The sequence below is a fragment of the Sinohyriopsis cumingii genome, chromosome 18 (assembly GCF_028554795.1).
Source record: "Sinohyriopsis cumingii isolate HCF-2022 chromosome 18, ASM2855479v2, whole genome shotgun sequence".
Taxonomy (NCBI): Eukaryota; Metazoa; Mollusca; class Bivalvia; order Unionida; family Unionidae; genus Sinohyriopsis; species Sinohyriopsis cumingii.
This window is the reverse complement of record NC_142978.1, coordinates 97,360,848-97,383,486: the sequence shown is the minus strand read 5'-3', so window position 1 is coordinate 97,383,486 and position 22,639 is coordinate 97,360,848. Positions and strand designations below refer to the sequence as shown.

Sequence of the window (22,639 nt, the reverse complement as noted above, 5' to 3'; positions counted from 1 at the left end):
TGACACATCCAGCATTGTATAAATTAGCACAGAGGATACAAAAGCTTTAGCTAACACATCCAGCATAGTATAGATTAGCACAGAGGATACAAAAGCTTTAGATAACACATCCATCTTTGTATAGATTAGCACAGAGGATACAAAAGCTTTAGCTAACACATCCATCATTGTATAGATTAGCACAGAGGATACAAAAGCTTTAGCTAACACATCCATTATTGTATAGATTAGCACAGAGGATACAAAAGCTTTAGCTAACACATCCATCATTGTATAGATTAGCACAGAGGATACAAAAGCTTTAGCTAACACATCCAGCATTGTATAGCTTAGCACAGAGGATACAAAAGCTTTAGCTAACACATCCAGCATTGTATAGCTTAGCACAGAGGATACAAAAGCTTTAGCTAACACATCCAGCATTGTATAGCTTAGCACAGAGGATACAAAAGCTTTAGCTAACACATCCAGCATTGTATAAATTAGCATAGAGGATACAAAAGCTATGTATAATCAGTCTAGCATTGTATTGATTAACGTAGGTGGCGCTCTACAGTTATGTATTTTGCATAGGGTTAGATTTTTAAAGAAGAAGAATTTTCCAGGTTTTTCATGCTGGTTATATTGGCTATTTAAAAAAGACTTTGTATATCTTAGGTATTGTTAAAAGAACTTTTAATTCTCATTATTTTGGTGTATGAATGATGGGTGTAACTTGGGTATACAGCTTGGCCTTTACTTCAGATGACCACTCCAGTGGCCTAATGGTTAGAACATCTGCCTCAGGTGTGGGAGGTAGCAGTTTCGAACCCTGGCCAAGTCATACCAAAGACTTATAAAAATGACACTAAAACTAAAAAAATAAAAATGGGAGGAGTCATAATGGTGAACTGTGTGCTTAGATCATGTACACTTGCTATAAGTACAGTATCCAATGAAATTTTAGCCACAGTACATGAAAGTAACAAAAAGGTATGCCAACATTCTCTCCATTCTGTCATGTTGTGAAAGCAAACCACTTCACCTTGCAGCTGTCACTTTCTTAGTAGCTCATAAGATCTGTAGATCGCCCCTATAAATACACACATTTGTATTATTATTGTATGATTTATTTTTGATTGTACAGCTGAAACATTTAAGTTGCAAGCATCAATACAGCCCTTTTGAATAATTCTCATGTATTTTCCACCCAGAACAGCATTCATTAGTAGCAAAGTCCCACATAAGCCCATCCCCACCCCCACGTAATAAAAAGTGAGCTGTTTTACAAACGCACATTGCATTTTCTCAGTAATGCAGCCAATGTTTTGGTGAGAGACAGGAACATGAAACTTGCCACAATTGTTTCTGAGATGTGGCTAATAAATTGTACGGTTTGAAAATGGATGGAACAGATCAGGTTAATGGAGGTCAAAGGTTAGAGGGTTAAATGTTTGTATATTCTTCTAACACTAGTATATGGAAGAAAGCAAATTTGATTTGGCATCATCTGTTTCTTAATTTGATTACAAATGAATGCAAATAAATATTTTCACTATATATTTCTTTCACTTTTTGCAACACTTGTAACTTATGTTTTAATTTCTTTTAATGTTGTGACATGTTGAAAAAGGACTGCTTTTAATTATTTAGATGTTTATATAATACATTTGTCAGCTTAGACTTTATGGTCTCATATCCAGGATTATGATTGCAAATGCCAGCATAGACATTATAGTCTCATTTCCAGCAAGATGATTGCAAATACTAGCATAGACTTTACGGTCTTATTTCCAGCAAGATGATTCCAGCATAGACATTATGGTCTCATTTCCAGCAAGATGATTGCAATTGCCAGCAATAGACATTATGGTACTATTTCCAGCAGGATAATTCCAGCATAGACACATAGATGCCAACCATTACACTTTTGGCGTAATCATTATGCTTTTATCCACTAAATTACGCCTTACGCATAAATGTATTCGAATTATGCGTTTTCGGTATATCTCCCTCCAATGTTTTTAATATAATTTGTTTTCTCATTTTTATTAACATCCCATTAATCCCACCAACCGTATTCTAGAAAAGAAGGGTTCAATGTAACTATTACATAAGAGTACACTTATTCATAGACTTACATGCACTTTCCTAACAGTTTTTTGTTATATTTTTATAGCAGCTGCCCTATTTCCAAGAAGTAGGCTGGTTCTACTTTCAAACTTTTGACCTCAGTTTCTATTTATAGCAGCTGTATGGCTTAGTTAGGAGAGAACAGACTGGTTTTCTAACTTGTTATTTTTGCTCGCAGATTCTTTGTTCAAATTGATAACTGGTACAGAACCAGTCTGTAGGTATTTGGCGCTAAAAGTCAAGTCGGATTTATTCTAGTCGATGCGTGTGTTAGAGCAAAAATGTTTTTTCAAATAATTTCACAGATGGATTAGAAAAGATGAAAAATTGATTCAGTGATGAATACATGAACTACGTATTACAGTGTTCCATTCTAGGGCAGCTTCGTGCCCCTTGCCGGCTGTGTGGAAAGGATTTTAATATTGGTCATGGTGGTAAAACAAAGAAAGCTTGAATTAGCCCGTTTTACTAACTTTACTAATTTTATAAATGCAGAGGTGTTATGTACAGAGTTCTTAAAAGAACACAGACTACCCCTATCAGTAGAAGACTACATTGGTTCTTTGTTCAAATAGATGTTTCCTGATTCGAAAATTGCAGAAAGTATGCATGTGCAAGAACAAAATCATCTAATATTGTTAGGTGATTAGCAGAAGATACTTCACTTAAAATTGCAGAAACCATGAAAATTGGGCTGTTTAGTATTGCAACAGACAGGAGTAGTGATTATGATGACAAAAAGTTGTACCCAGTCTGTGTAAGAGACTTTAACAACAAAAAGGACAAAGTCAGAGTGCTTTTCATTCATAACCAGAATTAACAGTAGATTCCACCGGAGAAAACAGTTTTTTATTTGCTTGAAAATGCTTTGAATAAATTTAAGTTGGCAGAACTGTGGGGTTTTCAGCTGATGCTTGCATCAGTGATGACTGGAATTCATAAAGGACTTGCATTCTGTATTTTGAAAAATGTCTCCATCATTGTTCATATCAGGTTGTCTCTGTCATATGATGCACCATGCTGCAGGAAAGGCTGTTGATAGATTAGGAGAACTCCTGAAGTATCAAGCTGGCACTCTACCTGACAATGTACTTCATGGGGACAGAGTTGATTTTTTCATCTTATTTGCCAGCTAAAAGACCCAATAACTGGAAGATACACATTTCCTCTTCTTTGTAAGGTTATGAAAAAAATATTGGTTCTTTACTATTCTAATGCTGACTGTGTGAGATTGTTCAGTATTGTTAACAAAAATAAAACTGAATTCAGATCCAGGCTCTGTAACCCAGCTCTTAGTGTTCTACTAGTGTTCAAAACATTTATTGTCTCAGCTGGTATAAAGTGTTTTGAAATGCAGTATGAGAGTTTGTTGCTTTTTAAAGCTCAAAGTGTTAAATACGAAAACTTGAAGCAGTAATTGATGTTAAAAGTCCAGAGGGATAAATAAATCATTTTGTACATATGCTCGTTGAATTTTTATCATGCTATATGTGGATTACTCTTTTTCTGCCTTGATTCCTCTTTTGTCCACTTGGATTACACTTTTTCCTTGCCAGGGGTTGGCATGTATGCACAGACGTTATGGCCCCATTTCCAGTAGGATGAATGCAGCATAGATATTATGGCCTCATTTCCAGCAGGATGATGCCAGCATAGACATTATGGCCTCATTTCCAGCAGGATGATTCCAGCATAGACATTATGGCCTCATTTCCAGCAGGAAGATGCCAGCATAGACATTATGGCCTCAATTCCAGCAGGATGATTCCAGCATAGACATTATGGCCTTATTTCCAGCAGGATGATTCCTGCACAGACATTATGGCCTTATTTCCAGCAGGATGATTCCAGTATAGACATTATGGCCTTATTTCCAGCAGGATGATTCCTGTGCAGACATTATGGCCTTATTTCCAGCAGGATGATTCCAGCATAGATTTTATGGCCTTATTTCCAGCAGGATGATTCCAGCATAGACATTATGGCCTTATTTCCAGCAGGATGATTCCAGCATAGACATTATGGCCTTATTTCCAGCAGGATGATTCCAGCATAGACATTATGGCCTTATTTCCAGCAGGATGATTCCAGCATAGACAGTATGGCCTTATTTCCAGCAGACATTATGGCCTTATTTCCAGCAGGATGATTCCTGCACAGACATAATGGCCTTATTTCCAGCAGGATGATTCCAGCATAGACATTATGGCCTTATTTCCAGCAGGAAGATTCAAGCCTAGACATTATGGCCTCATTTCCAGCAGGATGACTACAGCCTAGACCAGGGGTCTCAGACTCAAACCACCCTGAGGACCGCATGAGGGAAATTTTGATGGCCCAAGGGGCGCGAAACCTTTGTTACCTCTCATGATGCCTTGTGATGCCAATCATTTTGCAGGCCCTGTGTTTGAGACCCCTGGCCTAGACATTATGGCCAGATTTCCAGTAGGGTTGAATAGCAGTATAAAAAATGTTTCAAGCCCAGCTGTTGTAATGTTTTTACTTTTCATCTTTGCTGTCCCAGTTCCAATTGGTTCATTATATTATTTGCAAGGATATTCAGTTGCCTCTCTTAGATGGTACTGTTTTCCAGCAGATTTCTCATTTCCACAGCCTGGAAGACAATTATTTTCTTAACCATTAGGAGTACTATACCATGCACAGGTTAAAACTTGCTACACACTCAAAATTAAAAAGAGAATTTGACAAAAATGTCCCAAGCCCATGGTCTATTATTACTAACAAATTTTTCATGCTTATGTTGATGTTGAGATGTCTGAAATCGACAGAAGCCATTGGTCCCAGATTGAACAAATTCTTTGTTTCCTAATTATTTATGTTGACAAGTTACCAGTTCTGACCCATACTTTTACATTTACTGTGCAAAATTATTTGATGTTAGCCACCATACTATAATGATGCCATCACATCAACTAATGTGTTTTTTTTTGTCCTCCAAATTTGGCATTTTCTCATGACTTGAATAACATCAAAGCAAAATGGCTGCAATCTTTAATAAAAACAATGAACCCTTCAGCAGTTCAAATAGTGCTGAAAAAGTTAAATATAATTTTTTTTTTTCCACAGTTTATTTCGTTCCATTGTGTTCCAGTTTTCCATTGCATATCTTAGTCATATCTTGGTAGCCATCGTGAACATGACATTACTTAAAACTACTAAACAGGAAACATTCACTGCACAATAAATGTGTTCCAACACAGCAGTTTGATGTTTTACAGTACAGATACTGTTATTTCATCTTAGAAATTTTCATCGTATTTTGTTGGTAAAACAGCAAACTTTGTTCAGTATTAAAAAAAATTCAGCACTATTTGAACAAAATATGATTTCTGGCGATAAATTTACATAAAAAACAAAATATGAATACTTTAAATAATAGGTGCAAATTTACTCAAATAATTTTTCACTTAAATGTGACTGACCTGCTGTGCAATGGAAATCAATATGTGCAACAGAGGTTTCAGAAATTAATAGGTTTTCTTTTTTCACAAAATATGGATAAATGTTTATTGGTTATTTTTATATTAACTTTAATAGTAAAAAATAATGTAACCTCATTCATATTTTAATTTCAAACTTAGTAAATTGTTAATCTATAAATTGTATTTTTTAAAATATTATTATTATTTCTACATATTACTTAATTTGATATATTTAGATTTGCAAACTTGCTTTTAATAATAACATAATTTCCATTGCATATTTTAGTCATAACAGCTACTGACAGCAGCATAAAACAAAATTTATAATCTCTTTAAGCTAAATATTATATGTGTAGCATCTTGTAGGGGGCCCCGAGTGGCCGAGTGGTCTAAAGCGCTCTCCGTTACGGATCACTCCATCTCACCTCTGTCTGCTTGGGTTTGAGTCTCGGATTTAGCCAATATGGGTATGTGAGAAAGCTTGCCAGTAGCTTCTCGAGGGTCAGTGGTTCTTTCCGGGGATTTCCCGGGTTCTTCCTCCACCTTTAATACTGGCCACCATGTATAGCCTATCGTGTGCTGAAAAATGGCGTTAAACCCAACAACAACAACAGCAGCAGCATCTGGCAGAGGTGTTTGTGAAATTGTTACATGTTGACGGCTTTTAATTTCCCTTTAGCCTAATCCCATTGGTGGCCTCTTCAATATGATTACATTTGTTTCAGGCAGACCCCAGAACTCTAGGATAGTTTAAGAACATGTAAACAGCTACTAACCAACCATATGGCAACAATGAATCTCATAGTGAATTGTTTAGTGTCATATGTTTGTTGACATTTGGGTTAGAGATCAAGCAAGGACTATCTTTTAATATACATGTTTTCTTTAGGGATGTGACTTACATATGAAAGAGCATGTGACATATACTCAGATACATGGATTTTTTATTCACATGTATAGTACTTAATGCATTATGGATTTTATCACACACAGGTAACACAAATGAAAGTTGGCAATATACAAGCATTTTTCAAACTAGTTTAGTCGGCATTTAATCGAAAGTTCCATTGTTTATTTTCTCTCTGTGTAAATTCTACTCACTAACAACTGGTAATCTCTTACAGACAAATTTCACCTTGTTTTTTTCTTTCTTCACCCCTTCCCTCAACACTTAGACTGCCCGATGGCCTAGAGGTTAGAGCATCTGTCTCGGATGTGGGAAGTCGTGGGTTCCATTCCCACTGAGTCATACCAAAGACTTATAAAAATGGTACTAACAGCTGCCTTCCTTGGTGCTCAGCATTTAGAGGTTAGTGTTAGGACTGGTTGGCTTGGTGTCAGGATAATGTCAATTGGTGGGACATGATGCTACACGCCTGCGGCATGATGCCCAAGTGCTAGACATCACTAAACTGCCACTTTGCAGATGTAGTAACGATATGACTGAATTTTTTTTAAAGCTACATTAAAAATCCAAAAATGACCCTCCCCAACACTTATCACAATGTCAGCTATGTCAACAATAATACCTTGGCTCAAGGATGTTGAAATAAACAGTGGTACTGTTCATATTTTTAAATAATGTAGTGGGATCCATGACCATTTAAATGTGGCTGCCTTATACAACACTCTCACTACAAGGATCTTCATATCCCAGTTCATTATAGTTACGTATAATGTATTTCATTATAAGGCCGTGTCACTATAAGGTGGTATATTCTGTAACTCTCATGGGCAGCATTATAATGAGTTCTGTACAGACACATTATATCATGAGGGAGCACTACTGTAATTGTACATGTACTGTAGTTAAAGATGTCAATGGGTACTTGGGTACACCCCCAACCTCCCATTGCTAATAACCCAGGTAATAAAATGGGCAACTGGGTACCCATTTTAAAAGAAGAAAACAACAAACAAAAATACATATTTCCAAGTTCCGATCAAAGACATCAGGTGACATTAGGAACGAACATGTGACAGAATAATGGTTACAGTTTGAGGCTCATGTCATTTGACTATTGGCTGCTGTGCAATGTTCCATCATTAGACCTAATTATAATTTCCTTATTTTCTATTTATATTAACTGTACATAGAACAATTCCAAGAAAACAGACGAGTTTCTTGAATGTGAAACCATGTGTCACAGATTCATGATATTTTGACTCACAGATGTATAGCATACCAGTCTAAATTTATAAAAAACGGTACTATTATTCAGAATAGAGTTTATCGATGTGACTCATGGATAGCATATCACTCAAAAAATGAAAGAGGAGAGGGATTTTGTTAAATTTAAAAACATGTTGCATGAGGAAAAGGACAAATAGCACTTCACAAATTTTGAAAGAAGAGTTCAACATTGATGTAATACAGCATTCATCATTTGTGGGCTTCACAACCATTCAGTGAAAGTTATATGTAGACTAGTTAAATTGAGTGTTGTGCATATATAATTTATCAGTTTGTTTTTGTATCTATACTTGTACTAATTCACATGGATTTAGCCAATTTGTGACATGAATAAATAGCAAAAATAAGTGACCATTTTTCACAGTTTTCTGTAATTGTGGCACGTAAGATATAGATTTTTTTTTTCTGACCAAATTATGCTTTTTTGCCACTTATGTTAGCAATAATTACGCTTATACCTTTCTTGGAGGTTGGTATTAATGAAATTACAACAAATCAATTCAGGTTCACTTTTATTACAATTTCATTTGATTGGGTACCCGGGTAACCAGTCATTAGGATTGACAGGTACTTGGTAGATGTTTCCTAAAATTTTGACAGCTTTAACTGTAGTATCACTGGTTTTTGTCTGGTACCAATTTTTAATTGATTTTGTTGTTGTCCTGAACCACAGATTTCAAGCCCCAACAAAAATTGACCACATATGATAAATAAACCTCCACACATTTCTTATTGTGTTTCGCTCCTAGAGATAAGCAAAGCTGTTTGAGTATTCACCATCATTTCTTTATTCTACTAATGTTAGCTTTTACATGTGCTTCTTTTTAACCCTTTAGAAAAGAAACAATGCATTTTATGCTGGTTCAGTACACACATATCTATACATATATAGTATCCACTAGGAGTAATTTTCATATATTACCTTAAATCAGTATGTAATATGAGAAAATGCATCAATATTTAAACACTAGTATGACTGAAAATAAAAGAAGGAATAATAAATGATACTAATATATGAAAATTAGATTTAATACTTATTCAAATTGATTCTTCAATCAAGTGAAACTGTTGTCCAAAAGATCTAAATCCTCGTGAAAGCATGTCTCAGTTTATCCATGCATGCTTAATCCCAGTGAACAACATGGTTGTAAAGTATGAGAATTGTTCCTTGAAGCACAATTACGAATCAAACACTGTGTATATACATGTACACTAATTACTGCAGTGTTGAAACTCACACTTCACTGATTTTTGACAAAACCACTGAATCTCAACATTGTGTCAAGTCATAGTCTGCTTGTACACACAAATATTTGTTCATCAGATAATCCTGAAATTGTTTAATTAAGTCAAGCATTCTCAAAGCCATGGATAATTAAGTCTGAGCTTTCACACATTTTCATGTGAGCCACAAATATCCATTCACCATGAATTGGCTTGATTGTTTTAAATTGAGCCTAGTGTTTGAAATTGGTATGGACATCAGAATGGTTCAAGCAAAGGAGTGATTGTTTTTCAATTTTGTTAGCATCTTCACACTTTGTTGGGCTCTGAACACATCAAATATGACACTTGCTGATAACTGCATTGACCTTGGAGCAGTGGAATGGTGACATTATATGAACCAATGGGGATCTCTAAATTGAATTTTACCACTCTTGAACCACTGTGTTAATGCCATGGTCATCAGAAAGTAATTGATGATGCAACTTTATGGACAATGTTTAAGAAAGAGATCATACACAGGTACTTGAATAACTGATTTGCTTCCTGTTGTTGGCTGTGTCAGCTCCCTTTGATGTTGTGTGTATGTGATGTTGACACGTATTTGTTTTATACTGATACAGGTGGTAGTAATGTTTTAATCATTCAGATGACCAGAATTTATTGTCAGCATAGTTTTGTTCTTTCGATTTCCAGATTTGGGGTATTTGTGAAGGTTAGTTAGGCAACTACAAATATGCAAACTTTGACAGGCAAAACTGCGAATTTAAGTACCAGCGAAAATATCTTTCCTTAAAAAAATACAAAGCCACAAAAATGAATGATACTACAGTATAACATGCAGTCAGCTCTGACCAGCATTGGCTTGGGTCTTTTCTTGCATAACAATATTGATTAGGGTCAGACATGTTTTATGTATGATTCAAAGCAAAATCCATAGTCCTTGATCTGCAAGTACATTATGCAATGGTAGATAAGGGTCTGGGCTATTTAAAGTAAAGAGCTTGTTATTAATTATTAAATACATATACATCAATTTTCCTTCTTTATTTCAGGACTTGCGAACCCTGCTTCCAAGTCTGGTGGAGAACATATTTGGATTTGGAGGGGACACAGGATGGAATCTAGATGTTATCTCTAAGACCCACTTTCATCATGACTTTGAAGCTATTTGTCAGTTCTTGGGACCAGAGGGGCCTCTACTGACCCTAATCTACAACCTTCAGACTGATCCATATCTGACTTATGAGTTTCCATTTAATTGCTTACCTGTAGGTTGAGTGTTTGCAAATTAATGCTTAAATATAGGTTGAGTCTTTGCAAATTAATCCTTACATATAGGTTGAGTTTTTGCAAAATAATGCTTTCCTGTAGGTTGAGTCTTTGCAAATTAGTGTTTACATATAAGTTGAGTCTTTGCAAATTAATGCTTACCTGTAGGTTGAGTGTTTGCAAATTAATGCTTACATATAGGTTGAGTCTTTGGAAATTAATGCTTACCTGTAGTTGAGTCTTTGGAAATTAAATGAATGGTCAACTAAATGCCTATTATCATATTACTTAGTGTGTAAGTTGGATTTAATTGCAAACTGCATAGACCCAGATCTGCCATTGCATAATGAGCTGGCAGATCTTGGTTTAGGCATTTTCTTAGGTGTAATCAGTAGAACAAATAGCATACATCCTGCTTTGCAAGCACACTATGTGATAGCAAATCAAGGTGCATTGTACATGGGTATAGACAGTACTATGCATGTAGCATTGATTTTAGTATAGACAGTACCATGCATGTAGCATTGATTTTAATATAGACAGTACTATTCATGTAGCATTGATTTTAATATAGACAATACTATTCATGTAGCATTGATTTTAATATAGACAGTACTATGCATGTAGCATTTATTTTAATATAGACAGTACTATGCATGTACCATTTATTTTAATATCAGTAATACATAACCTGTTGATAATCTACAGCTTATTCTGTTCTGGACAGAAAATACCCTCAAGCATATAATGAGAATTCATCTTCCCATAGGATGACTTCTAGCCTGTGACTTTGGCCCATGTGCATTAGCTTTCATTCTTTTTTGGTTGCTGCTGTCATTATGGTAGTTTATAATGACTCTGAAGAAAATTGTTTACAGTATGAAATTGCCTTCAAATCAAGTGTTATTCCTGATTAAAATCGTTTTTTTCTTTCTCATAAGTTATTCCAGGTGTTGGCATGTATTTGTTTTGTGTTGTCATAACCATGCATTTAGATCCCTCCCCACTTCCCTCGATCTCATCATGTATCATTTATTGTAAATAGGAATTTATTTTATTTCTTTTTCTAGCTTGGGTAGGTAATTAGTTATCCCTCTCTTCCGTTTTGTTTGTTTTATTACAGTACATCACAGTTTAGATTCAGTTTCATCTAACTTTTGCTATCTATAATTATTAAAAGTTGGTATAGGCTAATAAGATAGTATTCCTTTTTATTATTAGCATCTTACTGAGCTAGGGTTTTGTAAATTTTCATCTCCAGTACTCGGAGTAAAGTATTGCTACATCATTGTAATTAAAAAATCGGTATTTTGTTTGTTTTACATTCTTTAATCCACTACTCATTGTAAGCGTTGCTGACTTATTTTGATTAAAACATGTTTTTTGGTTGTTTTAATTAGTTTGATAAAGATGACACCTGGGCAGGTGAGATCTTGCTGCTTAAACTGAATTGGCTTTATTCCACTCAAATACCCTGGAATTGTTTTTGGATTTTTTTTTTCTTGCAGCAATGTCTAAGCAGAATGTGAGGGGGTGTGGGCACAAGGAAGCCCCTTGGGATACCCACCTTCCTAGCTTTTATGAACTGTATAAGGACAGATGGTTGTCCTCTTTGCAAGCTCTTGTCAGACTCGGTTTTGGGACCCCACTGAAAACAGATGGACTTGCAAAGGGAGAAAGAAAGGGAGTCCATAGGATCTTTGCATAGGATTAAAAAAGTTGGCATCTTCTACTGGCCCACAACTCAATGTTTGCTGAGAGTGAATCACTCCCTCTTGCTTCTCTTATGAGAGAGGAGCAGCACCCTTACAGTCCCCAAATTCTGCTGTTGGCAACAGGATTGAGCCACCTGAAAAGGGAGAGTCACAGTGTAAGTCTGTGAGATATGAAGAAGGGCCTTCCCACAGGTCAGAGTTGCTGGACTGGCCAGGGAAATGGGCACTGGGCACCAGGCACCCCCCTTCCGATTTACTGTTGATTCCCGTTTGGTATTGGGAATCATCAAACAGATACCAGATAAGGGAAGGGTTCAGATTGGCATTCCCTTTTTTCCTATTATCCCACTAAATTGGGGCCCTGAGTGGATGAGTGGTCTAAAGCGCTCACCATTACGGATCACTGCCATCTCACCTATGTCTGCATGGGTTCGAGTCTTGGATTCGGCCAATGTGGGTATGTGAGAAAGCTTGCCAGTAGCTTCTCGTGGGTTGGTGGTTCTTTCTGGGGTTTTTCCTGTGTTCTTCATCCACCATTAATACTGGCCGCCATGTATAGCCTATCTTGTGCTGAAAAATGGTGTTAAACCCTACAACAACAACAAAATGCCACTAAATTCCTTTGGGATGTGGGCTTTCCACCACAGAAATGTGATTGATCTTTCCCTGGTATGGATAGATTTAAGAGCCCTGGTAGAGAGGGCAGTTATTGCAATCTGTGATCTGATGTTTCATTCCTACAAAGTGGGTCAAAAAGGAGGGAGGGAGCAGAGTCTCTTCACCCCAAACAACCGAGGAAGATTGAAAGTTGCTTTCATCCACCTGCCAAATTTGCCACAAGGGACAGTCTCATAGCTCTTTGTGTGGACTTAAGGTTGAGGTCCCCATGACCATCAGATCTCACCTGCAACAGAGAGACATAGATTCACAAAGTGCTATCTCGCAGGAGAGCAGGATAAGAATGTTCTGTCAGTCAATATAGATTCTGAGGAGTTCAATTTTGAACAAGCTGAGGTGGCACCTTCCTTCGGGTCCTCAACTTTCTCCCAACTTTCAATCAGGGCATCAGTAGAAGAAGAGATAGTCATAGTGTTCACACCCCTTCCTGTCCATTAAAACCCCTTTCCATGGAGACCTGGGCTTGCCTTACAGTTAAAAATGGATATATTAGAACTAAAGGCTAGGTCTCTGTTGCCATAGCCATGCGTGCCAAAATTGTTTTGGCAGCCTCATGGAGGAATCTCTATCACCAGCTGCCCTTCATTGTTTGTTGGAAGTAGTGGCTAAATCATCTAGGTATGTGTTATCCATATCCATGGCTTTATCATTGAGGATCTCCACATCCAAGGTCTTGCTGAAGCACAGTGAGAACCATTTGATGGTTGATCTTCCATGGCTTCCCAGAGACCAGCAACACCAATCCCTCACCTCCACTCCAGGTCCATTGCAACCAACCAAGAAGCAGAATCATCCTTACCACTCATAGTATTGATCAGTGAAGTTCTTCAAAGCCATGCAGCTCCAGTCCAAGCAATAAACCCAAATCAGAACTTCCCATCTGCAGTTAGGCCCTAGAAGGGTGCAGTTCACAGGTCGGGGGATGATGTTTGCAGGGTCTTCCCCTGGTCCTAAGATACTGGGTGACCACACTAGAGACTCACTCCTGCATTGTGTCCCTTGTTGGTTACCACAGGCACAAGGCTAAATCTTTTCTTCAGATGTTTGTTCAGGCATCATAGGGCAATGGATGGATCATCTCTTTAACAAAAGGAGGATATCAACTTCAGTTTTGAGATCTTCCTCCTCAAGTCAGGTCACCCATGTGCTTCCACCATCTGAATCTGGTGTGATTAAATGAACAGGTAAACTCCATTCCCCAGAACGGTGCAGCAGAGAGGGTGGTCATTTGCCAGACTTGGGCCTTGATCTTCTGAATTTTCCTGTTACCAAGGTATGAAAATTTTGACTAATTATTAACCCTTTACCTCATACAAGCGTCTTTGGACGCCTCTGCTCCATTCGCATGGAAGCGCCTTTTGACGCCTCTGCAAGATTCGCATAGAAGCGCCTTTTGATGCCTGCTGTAAACATCAGCCATTTTGAGATGGTTTTCGTAGCGCCACCTTCGGGGAAAACCCCCCTATTACATACTACATTCATTTCTGCGAATGACAATTACGTCAGATCACGTGGTCGCTATTCATGCACTGGTCGATATCAGCTATTTAAAGTAACTGGGTCGTAATCTCCACTCGACAAAATGGCAGCTGTGGATTTCATTCAGTACGTACGAAGTTTTCACGATTAGAATAACAACCATGAAAGATTCAATAAATTAGGTAAAGGCTCTGATATTAATGTAGGCAGCAATTAGTTTTTATAAATTATCAAATTCAGATGACTTAGTGATATAGACGCACACGAAAACCTTGTAAATTTCGAGTATCGGAAATGGCAGCTACGGTTAGTCACGCGGCCTCACTGACATGACGGTGAACGAGTTCTCTCAAGATTTCGAAGCACATAAAAAAATTCTTCTGTGGAAAATAATTACACAGCTATAACAATCGGACATTACTCTTAAATTTTTCCACATATAATATATGTGTACCAAAAATGTAAAATGCTTAAAATTGTTGTTAAACGTAACATACACTAAACTGCTTAACAGTTCACAGGCAGGATTTCATTCAGTACTTACGAAGTTTTCACGAGTAGAATCTCAACCACGAAAGATTCAATAACTTTGGTAAAGGCTATGATATTTATGTAAGCAGCAATTAGTTTTTATTGATTATCAAATTCAGATGACTTAGTGATGTAGACGCAGACGAAAAACGTGTAAATTTCGAGTATGGGAAATGGCAGCTACGGTCGGTCACGCAGCCTCACTGACATGACGGTGAATGAGTTCTCTCTCGATTTTAAAGCACATTAAATATTCTTCTGTGAAAAATAATTACACAGCTATAACAATCGGACTTCACTCTTCAATTTTTCCATATATAATAGATGTCTACCTTAAACGTAAAATGGTTAAAATTGCTGTTAAACGTAACACCACTACATTGCTTAACAATTCACAGGCATGCCTATGCGGATGCGGTCTGCTAGGTAACAGGTGTTCTATTTATAGCGTGCTGCACTTTGTCACTATGCTCTATGAGGTAAAGGGTTAACCTTGACCCTCGACTGGAGCAAGTTTTTCTGCAGGAGGATCCTTTCATGGTGGAAACCAGGAATGCTGTAAGACTCAGTGAATAAGCATTCTTTGTCAACTTATCTTTTCTTCTCATAGGAAGTATCTATGGTTTTACTTGAATAAGGAGGTCCTTCAATTTTGCGCTCTGCCATTTACCCTAGTTTCCATATCCAGAGCTTTTACCAGGGCCATGTAAGTAATTGCCATTCACTTAAGGTAACTGATGATCCCTGTCCTCCAATAGTTAAATGTTTGGTTGATCTACAGCATCTGGCTATAGTCCCTCAGAATAGATCTTTATTGCTGTTTGTCCATAGTAATCAGGCTGGGTCTTCTACTTTTCTGAGATAATTAGAATTTACTCTGAATATTTCATCTATGCAGGAATGAATTCCTCATGAACAGAGGCTTAGTCCATGTCTCACAAGATCTTGACACCGTTGGAGGCCCTGAGATCCCAAACCATGCTGTTGGCTCATCAGTGTCTATCTCTGCTGGGGACCCTAAACTCTGCAGTGGACTTAGTTGCCCTGGCAGATTGTACTTGTGGCCTTTTAAGTTTGTTATTCTAGCAAACTGGAAACTTTACAGAAATTGCTTGAATGCTCTTGATAGAGTTTTCTAGGTCTGTATTTCCATAGTCATTTGATTTGGTTGACATATCTGGACGGGTTTCTGCTGAAGTCAACATGCACACCCCAGAATGCCACTCTTATCTGTTAGCAGGTGCTTCACTTTCTTGGTGAGGCTCTTATTTAGAGCTGAAAGGATTCTTGGTTCCTGGAAGAATCTGCCCTCCATATCAACAATTTTTAATGAGTACATTATTCTTACCCCTTTAGGGATTAATTGGCACAATAAGTAACTGCATGATGGGCTTTTCCAACAATATATTGATAGTAGCAACAAGGAGGGAGATAATGTATCTGCATTGCAGTTTGTAACCTTTGGTGGTTGACCTTAGATGGGATTATTCACAGAGTTAGGCACTTCCTGGTAAAGGAATAGTTTGGTGGACACTCAGTCCTGGAAGGGTAAGATAGTCCTGAAAAAAATGGCCTCTTCACCAATCCGTAATAGATTCCCTGTTCAGACTTTTGGGGAGACCAGTGGTGGTGACTTGTTTGAGACAAGGCTAAATAACAGTGACCCATTGGTGCTTTACATTCTTATTAGAGGCTTGGTCAGGTATAACAGAAGATACATGTGTCCTTTCTTTACTTAAGGAATGATACCAGGTTTTTGTTTCCAGGAATATTGTCCTCTTGCAAGACCCTTCCATTATATTTCACCAGTCAAAACAGACTTAATTAAGGGAGCAGGAATACCCCTCTTTGGAAAGGTGCAGCTGAGATGATGGAAAACATTCAGTCTCCTGCTTCCTACTCCAAAATTTAGTGGTCTTTAAAAGAGGCTAAAATGTTTCAGCTTATCATCCATCTTTCCATCCTAAACATTCTAGATGAACCATTCAAGATGGAGTCTACCACATCAGTCAAGAATGCCTTAAGGCCTGGAGACGGGGCAGTCTCCATTGATCATCACTTCCCAATTTTTCCTCCACAGGAGATACCTCATTCCCATTTTGATCTATGTTATTCAGCCTAGTGTAAGTTCCCAGATCTTTATTGCAAAAAGTCCAGCTATTACAAACTGCTTGATAAAAAGTATCATTCATTATATTAGAGCCAAAATTTGAATTTCAGAGTCACTAAATTTTTTAGACTTTATCATGGATGATTTTAGTGTAGCAAAAGTATCTGTGAAATAAATTTGGATTTATTATTGCTTGCAGGCCCCAACTAGACACCAGATTGAGGAAAGAAGTCTTCCTATGTTCTATGTCAGTAAGATTCAGGTTCAGTCTACAGGGCAGCCAGCAATAGCCCTCAGTATCCTTAAACAACAGTGTTATGCTGATATGTAGACATGTGGTTTTGCTTTTTAACACACTCTCATCTGTAGTTTGATGTATCTTATTTTTATGTTGTAATTAAGATTCATTTGATGATCAAGAAATTTTGAGAGCTTACTTATTTTTACTTTGCTCATCTAATCAACCTAGTCTTGTGAAGTCACTAGAAGCAAACAGTAGTGACTTTATCGGGATAGAAGAAAGTGATTCAAATATTAATTTTTGTTTATAGAAGTAATAGGATAGAAATTTATTTAATTATTTAGTAGACATAACTTTTACAAGCTGGACTAACCAATCACTTTTGAGAGGGTATTACATTGATTGCTTCTTGAATTCGTATTTATCTGAAAATAATTCAGACTTCAGATTGACATCATATTTTTGTGTTATTGCAGTAATTATTTACATTTCACCATAAAGGTTACAATTGTTAGATTTGCAAAGTAATTTTTACGTCCTATTTGAACTAAAGATAATACATATTTATACACATTTTTATTTCCTCCCTCTCCTCTTCCCCTTCCTTCTAGGGAATATATTATGAAATTTAAATAATCCTGTCATCTACACTTCCTTTTCAAACATCATACCAGATATAATCACCCTCCATCAGTTGATGTAGGTGGCATCCAGGTTAATAAGAAGAATTAATATTACCTATGAAAATTAACCTCTCCTCTCCTATGAGTTTCATCCAGGATATGAAACCTTTGTTTTCATATGCTCATAAAAACATTACACTTGGTATGTTCACCCTCTATCAGTTGGTGAAGACTGAGTTTGGCTTACAAGGAGTACTGACTTACAGACACAAACAGATATACATGACTGGTGATGATATCAGCAAAAGTGTTGATATGACAACATCCTAGATTTATTTTCTCATAACAAACGACAGCTGCATTTGAATACTACCTGTTCCACTTTGCCTATGCTTTGGTGAATCCCCTATGGCAGGAGAAGGGACCACACTGGAACAACCTGAATGAAACAGCTTACCCAGCCCTTTTGGAAGATTACTTGCAGTACTTCCTTCCATTGAAGAAAAAGACCTTGCCAAAGTTTCCACAGAGTCACTCCCCAAACCGTAGTCCTGGGGGACATCAGTATAATTCCAGTGCAAGGTATGAATTTAAGAGTAGTTCTGTCAAATTATATGAAATTTTCACCACCATCCTGGTTTATTTACATGTTGAGACCTCTTGCAAGAGGGTATAGTTGAAATTGTATTTGGAACTACATGTATAGCCAGTATTTTGGGCTTCTTCTGGAACAAGGCCTTTTTGGAACTTTAACCAGTATTTTGGGCTTCTTCTGGAACAAGGCCTTAAAGGTTGGACATGGTCTAATGGTCTATTCATGGCCATACGATTGTGGGATTTATGTGGATTTCTCAAAAATGAAGCTGAAAAATAAACTATTATTTCACACATGATACTTACATGCCCTATATTTATTTCTTCAACAAATCTCTCCAGTATATAGAAAATGCCGTTTTCCCCATCCCTTTCAAATCGAGGGGTGAATATGCCCCCAAGTTTTCATTTCAAGAATAGACTGAGCTTGAGGTGGTCTGGATGCAGAGAAAAAGGCATGATCCAGTAATCAGTACCAGATTTACATCATTGCTTTTGTGTTCATTGTGTACACTTTGCTACACAGATATTTCCAAAAGACAATAAGAAGTTATGTATGTTTATTACTCCAAAAGAAGTGTAAAAACTGCTCGAAGTCTGTTGTATTTTAAACTGAATTCTCTTTGCCTGCATAGGTAAACTGATTTTGGTTGTATAATTTATTATTACAGGTAGTATGTTTATTCACAACTTTATTGCTTACATTTTGTGCAGATTTATAATGTAACTAGAGAATGTTTGTAAAACACACCTCACCATGCTCCCTTATGTTGTTCTACCCTGCCCAACAAATCTGTACACCTTTGGAAGGTAAGGATAAACCCATTGTTCAATGTTGGTTACATAATTGAAACTTTTTATATGCTTTACAAGTTGCTGTAGAGTGAGAATCTCAATAGTTTTTTTTGTGTGTTATGACCCAGGTGTCTCAACATGCCTCCCCCGCCAATTTGTATCCACTGTGGGTAGATCAAAATTCTAAAACTGTTATCAACATGTACAGACCACCATAAATTATCTTTTAAGGTTTCATGTCTCTCTCTTGGTTGGTGTAGGATTAAGTTCCATGAACAATGTTGCTACTGAAATTACTCAACATTTATATAGAACTATATATAAAATTGTCCAGACCCCAAAGCTCCACACATGGATCAAATTCTAAAATTATTATCAGAGGCATAAAATCTGTCATGAAAGATGTTGGAGGCATTAGTCATTATGCATTAAAGACATATGCCTGCAAAATTGTCCTAACAAATGAGTGTCTGGATGGCCAGTATCATATGATATCGCTACCTTTTCTTAAAAATGGCATGGGTTGAATTAGAAGAGAAAAATGTATATACCTATACCAGAAGTTAAAACAGTTTCAAAGTGGCCATATCAAGCAAGTGTATAGTTCTTATTTGATTGAGACTTTTGTAACGGCTGAGCTAGTCCTAATAATACTACATTGGAGTATGGCACCAGGGATGAGTATGCTTCTTATCAGCTGACTAAGGAGGAGGAAAATGGAGTAAACTCGAACTCTTGATTTCTTTTCAACCATAACACAAGATGATTCATTTATTAAGAAACATTGAATAACCATGACAGTTGTTGTTTTTGTACTAAGCCAAAATACTATCATTGTCTTGAGGTACTGTATGGTATATGATAATTTCACACAAGATTAGGGTACACATTAGCACTATACTATTTGTTCATTATATTATTACTTCTTTTGATGATTGAAAATTAATAAGATTTACCATATTTGGATTTATCATCAATAAAGTTTACTACAGAAGAGAAAATATGACTTGATTGTGAAATGTGAAAATCTGTAAGGAAAACATTTGGTTGACTTTACACTTCAACTATAGCATAATACTTATTTGAAGTGAAATGATATAGATGGAAGTAAACTGGCTATCAAGTCATTGAGGAGAACACTCACAATGACTTAGACAACTAATAAATTATAAAATAGAAACATAACTTATGTTTTATAGATTGCTAGAATAATCAAGTACTGTTGAATTGAATTTAGAATGTCAAGTCAGTAAGGAAAGCACTCACAATGACTAAGACAACTAGTAAATTATAAAATAGAAACATAACTTATGTTTTATAGATTGCTGGAATAATCAAGTATTGTTGAATTGAATATAGAATGTCAAGTCAGTAAGGAAAGCACTCACAATGACTTAGACAACTAGTAAATTATAAAATAGAAACATAACTTATATTTTATAGATTGCTGGAATAATCAAGTATTGTTGAATTGAATATAGAATGTCACGTTGGTGAGGAAAACACAATGGCTTAGACATTCTATATCCCTAAGAACTTTGTTGGACCTATAACTTAAAAAAAGGAATTATATATTTGTAATGTTGAGAAACTTCTCTGTATGTCTTTAGCTTCATAAAACTAATTAAATAAAGAAAATAGATAAATAAGTAAAAGTATTGGTGTGTGAGGACAACTCTCACTTGACCATATAACTGAGTTTCAAATAATAAATGATATAACAATATCTTGTTTGCTTGTAAAAATAAATTAGAAATGACTAGAATGCATATAATTTGGAAGAGAGGAATTAAAAAGATAAAAAATAAATTCTTTAAATAAATATTGATTTGTACTTTAAATAATTTTTAAAAAAATTCTGGCCACAATATTGTCTAAAGCTACATAACTATAATAAACTAAACAAAACAAAATAAAACAACAAAAAATAAAATAAAACTCACAATAACTGTGATGTATCCCCCCCCAGCAGCCCACAAAATCTTATATACTTCTGGAAGAAACCCACAAATCCAACAAAACCCATAATTTTTTTTGAATATACAAACAAGCATGACAGGGCAGTCAACATGTGTATGTACCAAAGAAATAAAGGAGAGAAAAACCAAAATTAAATGCAATGATGTATACAAATGAAACTTCAGGGGCTATAAACATATTGAGTATGTATCGTACAGTCTTAAACGGTTAACTAGAAATAGTCATTAATCAAATTATCAAGGATGCCAGCCACTGGCATGATGCTCCCTATTTTCGCTAATTGAAAACATGTAGACTATACCAACTATTAATCGATGAAGTAAACAAAGCAGAGGATTCTAGAAAATATTAACATCAACTCATTTGAGCAATTCACTGATAATGCACTGATTTATAAAACAATTGAGATCGAATTGGGTGGCTTGTATGAATAGTGTTTACTGTATACAAGCATACACACCTCACTCCCTAAATGCAGGTTATTACACTATAATGGCAGGGTTTTCAGAGTCATTATCAGAGACACTGTTAATAGAGAACTTCATATCACAGAATGAGAAAGATTACGGACACTGTCCGTGAACATCCTGTTGTCATAGTCATTGTTTGATATACTTATGGTGGAGTTTTCTGAGTCTTTACCAGATACACTTGTGAAAGATGGCTTCATATCATGTGGACATAATCATTGATGGCATGATAGTAAAAGTTCTCAGTATTCAGTTTTATTCTTCAGGCATTAATTTTTACTGATTTCATTGTTGCTGTAGAGCCAGTAAAAATGTTCTGCCTTTCGTGAAAAATAGAAGGGTCAAGTACCTTCATCTAGTACAGTATTTCTCCTGTGATAAGCCCATTTGAAAGACCTGATGAAATGTACAAAATATTATGGACTGGGCTTATTAATAGATCAATTTATCCTTCATAAATTATTGCTCACATTTTTTAAAGTATTTGCTGGTTGTATTACCAGATCAATATATCGTTTGTAAATGATCGCTTTGTAAAGTATCAGCTGGGCTTATTAACAGATGAATATATATATATTGTGAATGATTATCCAGAATTTTGTATCATATGGTGGTAGGATTAGCAGCAAGCCTGGGCTTATCAATGGTTAGATATGGTACTTCTTGCAAGGTATTTTTCCTTTGCAAAATCATTAAAATTTATATCAATGGGAACAAAGGACTCCAGAATAAATATAGAAACTTTCTGATTACCAGGGGCTCTACAGGAAATACTCCCAGTTATCCAAGAACAAGAATGGGTCTTCTAAAGGCCAACCTTATCTCAGTACAGAAGCCACACTCACAAAACTCCCCAGTGTCTGAGAAGGCTGAGGCAGAGATTTGGTGGTCTGAAACCTTAGTGCAGGTAGGTGGCTGCATATTTTTAATGTGAAAGCTACTAGTAAATTAAGAAAGGTCAACTTTCAGGTTTGTAACCCTTGTCTTATAGATATGGATAGAAATTGATGACAAAAGCCAGAGGAAAATAAATAATGGAAAAGCAGTTTTGCACTTTTCCTTAGTATTTTTTATAGCTTTTATCATTCGTTTGTTGAACTGTGTTATACATGAAGATTGCCTTTATCATTCATATCTTGAACTGTGTTATAAATGAAGATAGATTTTGTCATTCATTT

The 22,639-nt window shown here is 36.2% G+C and overlaps 1 protein-coding gene across 2 annotated transcripts in view; it reads left to right on the top strand.

The window, feature by feature from the left end:
- The window catches only part of LOC149777552 (sphingomyelin phosphodiesterase 4-like), an 84,695-nt gene that overhangs the window by 8,231 nt on the left and 53,825 nt on the right, over positions 1 to 22,639 (top strand). For both annotated transcript variants that reach the window (XM_089942153.1, XM_089942152.1), the window contains exons 3-6: positions 10,029 to 10,244; positions 16,958 to 17,054; positions 17,979 to 18,204; positions 22,218 to 22,368. In XM_089942153.1, coding sequence (XP_089798279.1) covers positions 10,029 to 10,244; positions 16,958 to 17,054; positions 17,979 to 18,204; positions 22,218 to 22,368 — 690 coding nt within the window. The remainder of the gene's footprint in view (positions 1 to 10,028; positions 10,245 to 16,957; positions 17,055 to 17,978; positions 18,205 to 22,217; positions 22,369 to 22,639) is intronic.